The 10,231-nt window shown below is 37.2% G+C and overlaps 2 protein-coding genes across 2 annotated transcripts; one reads left to right on the top strand and one right to left on the bottom strand.

Moving 5' to 3' along the window:
* Window positions 5,315-6,184, bottom strand: LOC109227975. The gene has a single exon (XM_019393162.1). It carries the CDS (start codon window positions 6,182-6,184, stop codon window positions 5,315-5,317), a length of 870 nt encoding a protein of 289 aa, XP_019248707.1.
* On the top strand, window positions 8,147-9,975 carry LOC109227198 (phospholipase A1-Ibeta2, chloroplastic-like). Its single transcript, XM_019392262.1, has one exon. It carries the CDS (start codon window positions 8,259-8,261, stop codon window positions 9,867-9,869), a length of 1,611 nt encoding a protein of 536 aa, XP_019247807.1. The 5' UTR covers window positions 8,147-8,258; the 3' UTR covers window positions 9,870-9,975.

Genomic DNA, 10,231 nt, shown 5'->3' on the forward strand with positions numbered 1-10,231 from the left:
GGTTGGATGGGGAAAGGTAGAAGGGACAAGTAAAAAGAATAAAACAAAAGGTCCAAAATCTCAAACTCTAAAATTCTAACTTTGCGTGCAACCTTTTCCACATAAAGTGAAATATATTTAGTGATGATAAGGGCAAACGATTTACTTTTAGTTGTCTACTGTAGACTTTATATATATATTTTAAGTATTACTCCCTTCGGTCCATAATAAGGGATCAATTTGTTTTTGGCACGCCCATTAAATAAATACAAAATTCTAGACAAAAGTAGTTAATATGACTAAACTACTCTTAATTAAATGTTGCAGCATAGTTAATGTGAGGAGTAAAAGACTTTTTAGGGATACGTACATAAGGGTAATTTTGGAAAAACAAATTGAATTTTTTTTTGGTTTTATAAATGGACACTTATTTTGGACCAAAATGAAAAAATAAATTGGTCACTTATTGTGGACCGGATGGAGTATGTATTTTATGATTTTAGCCATAATAATGATAACATTTTCAAGATTTTAGAGAAATTAATTAGAGAATAAATAGTTAATGATAAGGGCAAAACAGAAAGAAAAAAAAAGATTATCTTTATCTTGATTTAGAGCCCGTTTGGCTTAGCTGATTTAGAGTAGCTGATAAGCATTAGGTGCTGAAAAGCACTTTTAAGTGCTGAAGCTAATTTAAAAAATAAGCAGTTACGTGTTTGGATAAAAGTGCTGAAATTAACAATAAGCAGCTGAAGAACTGGGTATACAAAGAGTTTTGTTTTAAAAAGAAGTATTTTAGGGATAGAATAGTAAATATTTTGATCAAACCTAAAGTGCTTATAAGCTGAAATTTGATAAGTTGGGGGAGACCAACTTATGACTTTTGGCTTATTTTTGGCTTATAAGCACTTAACTTATAAGCATTTTTAATTTTACCAAATACGTAAATAAACCAAAAAGTACTTATAAACCAATTTGACCAGCTTATAAGCTTAGCCAAATATCCTCTTAATATAGTGAACAAGTAAAGTAAAAATATATTTTTAGCACAGTGTACGAGTAAAGGTGAATTGAGGGAGTACTTGCTAGTGGTCTTCAAAAGTATTTTAATTGGGTAACTTCATAAGTGCCACTGTCAGTGGATAGAGATGCTCCTCAAATTTCTCAAGAAAGATCAAATATATAGGCTTTTCACGCATTGTTTGAACGTGAATTGCATTATATATGCTTATCGATAAGGATTGAATTCAACTGCATAATTATATTTTAATCAACTAACTGAATAGCGATAATTAAAGATTTTTCTTGATTAAATTTAAAACTATAATACATGATAATTCGAAGTCAAATATCACAAAATTTAGATATAACAAGTGAAAGTCCGAGCTACAATAAAAGTAACAACTACAGTTGAACTATTTTCTCTCGCTTAAAGTGTTGCATATTTTCGGGAAAAATGAGCAACTTGTGATTCATGTGTTTTGGGATGAATACGCATATCTAATTGAAAGGGAAAAGGACCTATATATGTACACTCCCATTTTATAAATGTGTAATCTGATAAAGCACCGACCCAATATTGTTTGAAAGAACACCTAATAAAGCATACAAGAATATGATTTTTTTACCAGAAATGTAGAAAGTTCAGAATACAAGAAAATCTTTGCTGTTTCAAAAGATCTTTAGAGGTAATTGAGATTAGAAAATCGGAGCAAAACGAAATCCAGCTTGATGATATGAAAGCTAATAGAGCCAGTTGATCGTAACAGGTAATTACTCTATTGATGCCTACTTTACAGGCATATTTTTTTTTTTGGTCAAAATAAAAAATTTATTGAACCAATTGTGTATATTTACATCCACTAGTTCCACTTGGACTCAAGAACTAGCCATCTCTATTTCTACCTATCTAAGAGTATTCACTTTTTGTATTTACAGCCAAACTATCTACCCTTAGCTAGGATAACTATTTAGTCCATCTAATATCTTCCTCCAATTCTTGTAATTTTGTCCTCTAATGTGTAGTTGGAGACTAATTTCTCTAAGTCTATGATGACTTTCCTTCCTTTCATTCTGAAATCTCTGGCATTTCGTTCACTCCATATGTGGTAGACTGTTGCAGCAAATAACCATGCCAGCACCTGTGCTATAGCTCTGCTTCCTCGACACCTCTTGGACATCCAGTGCACTTCCTCATTCCATGCCTTAGGTAGTCTATTTTCTCCCATCCACCTCAGTAAAGAGGTTCATATATGTCTTGCATAGTTGCATTCAAACAACAAATGAGCTAAAGTTTCTGTAACTTCCATGGAACATAGTACACAATCCATTGGAACATTTATCCCCCATTTCTCTAATCTGTCAACAGTTACAAGTCTTTGTCTAATGGCTAACCATAAGATGAACTGGTGTCTAGGTAACTGCCTTGCCCCCATAGTGAGATTTTTCCAAGGAACCTTCGGATATTGTGGTTGGAATGATAGGTAAGCTTTCTTAATGCTGAAACCATCACTACTGCTGTATTTTTCCAATTCCACCTTGTAGTCCCCGTCTTCAAACCAGCTTCTTGCATCAAAGATTTTCCTCACAAGTCAGCAAGCTTGTGATGGAGTCTTCATAGTAGCTAGATCCTTGTTCTTTATATAGTAACCATGTATCCATTGCACCCATAGGGATTCTTTCCTTAATGTTACTGCCCACAGCAGCTTGCAGACAGCTGCTCGCAGACAGCTGCTCTATTCCACAAGTTGAAGTCTATTAATTTCAGACCCCCTGCAGCCCTTGGCATACATAGTGATTCCCATGAGATCAATGCTTTCCTAGATGCTTCACAGCTCCCAGTCCATAAAAAGGTTCTGCATATGCTTGTGATTAGTTGTATAACTTTCTTTGGCAGTACAAAGATCTGAGCCCAATATGTTTGCATTTCAAATAAACACTCTTGATCAATTGTACTCTTCCACTATAAGACAAGAATTTAGTAGTCCAACACCTAATCCTTGATATCATTTTCTCCACAATTGGCATACATTGTTGAATAGTGATCTTCTTGGATGAGAGTGGAACTCCCAAATATTTGAATGGTAGTTCTCCTGGTGCAAACTGCATTTCATTCAGAATCTGCTCCTTCAGTTCTTGGGGAACCCTAGCAACGTATAATGAACTCTTGTCCAAATTTGCCTTCAATCCAGGCACACTAGAGAAGTGATTGAAAGCTTGAAGCGTTAGTTGTATGGAAGTTCTATCAGCCCTACAACACATGAGCAAGTCATCAGCAAAGCATATATGCACTAACTTCAATCTACTGCATCTGGGGTGATAATTGAAGTCCGGGTTATGCTGCAACTGTTTTAAGGATCTGTTAAGATACTCCATGATCAACACAAATAGATATAGGGACATGGGGTCACCCTGTCTCAGTCCTCTACTTGCCACAAACTTTGGAGTAATTCCACCATTTATTAAGATGGCATAGCTCACAGTAGTCACACATTCCATAATCCATCCAACAAATTTCCCAAGGAACCCAAATTCTAGCAAGACAGCTCTAAGGAAGTCCCATTCGACTGAGTCATATGCCTTTGTGATATCAACTTTAATAATGCACCTAGGAGAAATCGTATAACCTTTTACCAGCTCATGTGCAACAATGACATTGTCTAGGATACTCCTTCCTGCTATGAATGCTGATTGAGGCTCCAACAATTTTGTCTACTACTAATTTGAGCCTGGGAGTGAGAATTCTTGTCTATCAACTTATACAAAGTTGTACAGCAAGCTATGGGTCTATATTCCTTTACATAAGTAGGATTGGTTACTTTTGGCACTAGGGTAAGAGTGGTGCAATTTGCTTCTTTCAGCATTTTCCCAGATTCAAAGAATTGTAGGACAGCTATGCTTACTTCCTCCCCTATTACACTCCAGTATTCTTTAAAGAACTATGTATTAAATCCATCTACCCATGGGGCCTTGTCATTTGGTAGCTCTTTCAATGCCTGTTGAACATCTCCTTTTGTGATAGGTTGAATCAGCAGCATTTGTTGATCCCTCTGTAAACAAGGGCCATCTTTGGCAATGTGAGTGTCTAAGCAGGGTAATTCTTGTGCTCTGTTTCCCATCAGGTTTTGAAAAAAACCTATGAATTCATGTTGTACCTGCTTTGGATCTGTTAGTTGTACTCCCTGGTCATTGCATATAGTTGCAATATTGTTCCCGGCATGCCTTGCTTTGAGTTGAGCATAGTAAAACTTGGAGTTTGAATCACCCCGTGTGATCCAAACAACTCTGGATTTCTGTCTAAGGACTCTCTCCTGAATTATAGCCTATTTCTCCGCTTCCAGCACTATCTCTTTCTCTTCTATAATCACTTGTGCATTGTAAAGATCTGCTATCATTGCTTCCTGAGTTTCTTTAAGCTTTGCTTGCAGGGCCTCAATTTTTTGATCCAGTTTATTCATTTCTTGATTCATCTGCTTTACAACATGTTCTATTTGCTTTAACTTCCTGCAAACTCCATACATAGCATAACCATCCATATTGGTTTTCCATATAGATTCCACCACTTCTTTGAATGAATGTTGCTTCAACAGGACATTGAGGAGTCTGAATGGTTTTGGAAGTTTTTGTTTGACAATAGTGGTAGTTAGTAGTATAGGGGAGTGGTCTGAACAACCAGGATTTAGGTAGTGAGCTTCTATACTGCTATACATGCTAAACCATTGAGCATTGCCTAATGCCCAATCTATCAAGCTATAGATTCTATCTCCAGGATCCCTTTTATTGCACCAAGAGTACCGCCATCCCCTTCTTATGATCTAACCAAGCCCAACTTCATCCACACAATCTCGGAAATCCTGTGTTTCAATCTGTTGAACTGGTGCTCCATTGATTCTGTCAGTAACAGATAATATTGTATTGAAATCCCCAAGAATGATCCAAGGATCTACCATCAGGTTGTTAATTGATCTCACTTATCTCCAGATGTCTTTCCTTCCTTCTATGGTGTTGTATCTATATACAAATGTTGCATAACATGCAAATTGAGAGCCCTTATCCTTCACTTTGCAGTGAACAATTTGAGGTCCTGAAATTTGTACATCAACTTCCACCAGTTGTGGTTTCCAGCAGACCCATATTCTTCCATTTGGGCAGCCTACATAATCACAGTGAACCTGCCACTCTGCCCCTAACTTCTTTTGTATCTTCCCTGCTCTTCTAGCCTTAACTTTTGTTTCTAGGAAGCCCAAAAGAGCCACTTTATTCGTAAGCAGAAAGGATTTGAATTCCTTCTGCTAATAGGGCTTATTCATCCCTCTAATGTTCCATGCTCCAAAGATCATGGAGGCTGCTTGGTTGGATTTGTGTCCCTTACCACATTGCTAGTAGTTACCTCTGGGTGTATTCTCAAAGCACTAAATTGATTTCTTCTAAGCATCAGTTCCAGTTCATCAATCTCCTGGTTTTTGTCTGTAGTAACTGGCATGATTCTCTTTCCCCTATCAATCTGTTTTCTCTGCTGTTGCCCATCACCTTTAGTTGCTTGCTCATTCTTAGGCTGCTCCTTTCTAGTACCCTGCTCAGTTGGTAGCACATTGTTCTGATTATCACCTGTCTGATTAGGCATAGTCTTAGCTTTCCAATCTAGCTTCTTTTGTTTCTTTTTAATATTCTGTTGAGGCTGTTTATATTCCGCTGGTCTCTCCTTGCAATTCCCTGTGATATGTCCAACTTTCAAGCAATCTTGACAGTACATAGGCTTCCATTCATACTCAATGGACTGTGAGTAGTATTTTCCGTCAGGTAATTCAAGAGAAAGTGAATCTGGCAGAGGCTGGGATATATCCATCTCTATCAATATCCTATCATAAGCAACCCTTTGCTCTTGAGAAGTTAGTTTATCTGTGCATATAGGATTCCCAAGACAGCTTGCTATTCTACCCAAATTGCCAAGAGCCCAAAATTGGATTGGCATATTTGGAAACATAACCCACATCAGAACAATTTGAGTAGATTCCTTGTGTATTTGGAACTCTGGATCCCACTGTTTCAGAATAAAAGGCCTATAATTGAACGTGTATGGCCCTTGTTGAAGAATCGCTGCTTTATCTTCCTCATTCTCAAACTTGAAGATGAAATACCCATTGTTATGGAGAAATACATGAGGTGTACTGATAAAATTCCATACTCCATACACGAATTTGAGCATTTTCTTGAAGGTAGGGTTCCCACCAATCACATACCCAATTAACGCTAGACTCCACTTCTGATTCTATTCAGCTATCTCCTGGGGGTTTAACTTAGCTACTTTCACTCCATCTTTCGGTACCAGTGGAAAGTAATTTAGCTTCAATCCCGTGTGTTGCTCTCTATTTTTTCTAACAACTTCAGCCATCGTAGGTTTAATTCCACTAGACGTTGCAGAGAAAGTCAATTTCCTCGCCGCATTCGTAGCTCCTGCATCAAGTTCCGGCAGAGTTTCTGCAATTTCCGGTGGAGGTCCTGCTTGTAACACTGTAGGAGCACTCTGCATTCCTGGGAGACAGTGACCTAATTGAATCGGTGCTAAGATATGGGGAATGCCTGATTCTGGTATTATCTGCCTAGTTTCTAGCACCGGAGCTTTTGGTGAGACCGGCGCCGAACCTGATTGCTTCTTCTTCCTCGTCATCTCCGCTTGGGCGCACGTTAGTAAATCCTAACGTAACATGCGCCGTCAGGGGCCTCCAAATGTTATCTGTTTTACAGGCATGTATTATTACGCCCTCAGTTTCTCGATTATGAGAATTTTTTTTTTCATTTCCTGATTTTTTTAGCAATATCATTAAGTATTTATTTTCCAATCTTATTAGGGTATTAGTAGTCAAATTTGGATTTTCAAAGCATAAGTTCGTAAAACAAACACATAACTAATGCTTTCTAAAACAGAGTACAAAATACAAAGTGGACAAGTAAAAAGGAACCTACGGAGTAAAAATATTTACTTAAAATAGGTATTTTACTTGAATAATTGAATATCTTTTCCAAACGTCTCATTGTTGCCGCAATAGAAGGTTTGCAACATTAATTATTTGTGGTGAGCCTCAAGTTTTATCTCGGCATGAGTTAAGGTTCTTGACATGCAGAAAGTGGATACGGTCTCGTCAACACACCAAAGCTGGTTTACGTAATTGATATGAGAATTCTACGATATTGAATTGTTGTGTCTTGATAAGAGAAAAGAGAGAAATTTTATTGAAGAGAGTAATGGCTTGTACTTAGAGACTATAATTTAATTAGATACTAAAAAAATACTCCATATAATTTGTTTTGATGTGATGTTTACTTTAGATTATCTGTGGTAATTAATTATTTTAGAATGCGCTTTTCTTTTCCCAAAAAAAACATGAAGGTACTCAAATTATATATGAAGCCAAACATTATAATTTTTTATTTATATTCAGTTCAGATGTCAATTTCTTGGTATTTTTTAAACAAAATAAGATAATTAAGGCTACATAAAATCATTATATGTCACACTTCTCAACTAATATTATTATAAAACATACTACATCCATTTTAATTAATGTGAACCTATTGACTAGGTACGAAATTTAAGAAAATAAAAGAAGATTTTTGAACTTGTAATGTAAAATGAGACACATGCATTTTGTGTGGCTATAAATCATTACGTAAAGGTAAACTATTTCCGAATATAAAAAGGGAACATTATTGAAACGGATGGAGTATATGAAAACAAAAAGTGTTAAACCATAGTGATTTAATATTCTAAATTATAATAGTATCATATGAACTAGTAGTATATATAACAAATGAAGAATCATGTTTTATTATTTTACATAAATAATCAAGTTGTTGCAAAAATCTGTTGCAACATGGGTCGGAGGTGTAAAACATGTGGTGCGTTGAAATTGAGAAGTAGAGGAATTGCAGGCGTTTCTTGTCCGCTTGTGATAATTTGTCAACCATAGAGGGCACTTTTGATATTTACATTGAAATTGACAATGGAAACTGTAAAGAGAGCCACTAATCGGGCAATGCCATGAGGATCATGACTACTAATTCATTCATTGTTGTAATTACACAAATGCCGTCCATCTTAATTTTTCACCTACTCAGAACTGTGCCACTTATGTTTTTGCCTTTAAACCTTTTCCTCTATAAATACCCAAGCTCAACCCAATAGCTCTAACTAACGAAGTAGCTGTCTCTTTCTGTAACCTTAATCTAACTCATTGACTTTTTTCTCTCTCTAAATCCATCCCACATTCTCTCTCAAAACCATGCAAGTCGGAGCAGCACTTCCGGCAACCAATCTTAGTATTTTTCAGGCAAGGGGAGTTAGCTTAAAATGCAATGGATGTCCCTTAAACCCTTCTGCAATGGCTACTTCTGTAAATGTACAAACTGTAAAAACACTCTCATCATCCACAGAGATGACCAAAAAACACATTTCCAATCTTGAAAAGCTTCTTCAAAAGCAATCTCATACAAACCCATCAGTAGTTGATTCGAAACCCGTGGTTCAAGAATCTCGTAATAATGGGTTATTAGAAAACAGAGGAAGAAATTTGTTGGAAGGGCTAAATTTGGCTAGTATTTGGCCTGAGATGAAAGCTGCTGAGGAAATGTCGCCAAGGCGTTTGAACAGATTAAAAAGACTCTTATCTTCCAAATCAATGGAATATTCTCCTAGGAACAATATTTGTAGCCGGTGGAAGGAATACCACGGCAGCAATAACTGGCTGGGTCTACTTGATCCGTTAGATGAGAATCTACGGCGAGAATTGGTTCGATATGGGGAGTTCATTCAAGCAGCTTATCATGGTTTCCACTCCAACCCTGCCACATCAGCAGAGGAGGGGCCATTGTCCGCAAGACACGTGGCATTGCCCGATAGGTCGTATAAGGTGACCAAGAACCTTTATGCAACTTCATCCATTGGGTTGCCTACGTGGGTGGATGACGTGTCACCTGATCTTGGATGGATGACACAACGGTCTAGTTGGATTGGATATGTGGCAGTGTGCGAGGACAGGAATGAGATTCAACGAATGGGAAGGAGGGACATTGTTATTGCGTTACGAGGTACTGCCACGTGTTTAGAATGGGCTGAGAATTTTCGTGCCTTGCTAGTAGAACAAAATGATGATTTAGCTGAAGGACAATCTAAAGTGGAATGTGGATTCTTGAGTTTGTATAAAACAGGTGGAGAACATGTCCCAAGTTTAGCTGAATCAGTTGTTAACGAAGTACAAAGATTAATTGAACAGTATAAAGGTGAGCCTCTAAGCATCACTGTCACTGGGCATAGTCTTGGTGCAGCTTTAGCTCTTTTAGTAGCTGATGATGTAAGTACATGTGCACCAAATGCACCACCAGTGGCTGTTTTTTCATTTGGAGGCCCTCGCGTAGGAAATCGGGTTTTTGCGGATGGTCTTAACGCGAACAATGTTAAGGTGTTACGTATTGTGAACAATCAAGACGTAATCACCAGGGTTCCAGGCATGTTTGTGAGCGAAGAGCTAGACAAAAAGCTTAGAGAATCAGGAGCAGGTCGCGTGCTAGAGATGTTAGATTGTAGGATGCCGTGGGCGTATTCACACGTTGGTACTGAATTCAGAGTTGACACGAGAATGTCGCCATTTTTGAAGCCTGACGCAGATGTTGCATGTTGCCATGACTTAGAGGCATATTTACATTTGGTGGATGGATTTTTGGCATCTGATTGTCCGTTTAGACCTAATGCCAAGAGAAGTCTTGTGAGGTTGTTAAAAGACCAACGGTCTAACTTCAAAAGACTTTATACTAGTAAGGCAAAGGACTTGAGCATCAAACTCGATAGAGAACATAATTTTTCTAGGAGTAGTTGCTTGCCTAGTCCATCATCTTGATATATATCTAGTAGCTAGCAGAGAATGTATACTTCCACGTACAAAGAAGTAATCAGAAGTATGTGTTTTCTACCATATATATACACTTGCTTTTCTCTTCTTTAAATTCTAGGGATGACTCTATCAGTAACTAAAATATAAGTAAAATAGCATTATATGCGCAATAAAGAAGACAGAAAAGAATAAAGTTGAACATTATAGTTAAATGGGAAAAGAAGAAATTTTGCATATGACCAACACTTTTGATAGAATAAATCCATGGTGGAAAATACTCCAGAAGAATGAGAGATAAAAATCGAACATCAAAGTGCTTCCTCAAAGTTAATTACTTTCATCAAAATAGTTTGTACATAAAAATTCCC

Source organism: Nicotiana attenuata, chromosome 6, assembly GCF_001879085.1.
Source record: "Nicotiana attenuata strain UT chromosome 6, NIATTr2, whole genome shotgun sequence".
NCBI lineage: Eukaryota > Viridiplantae > Streptophyta > Magnoliopsida > Solanales > Solanaceae > Nicotiana > Nicotiana attenuata.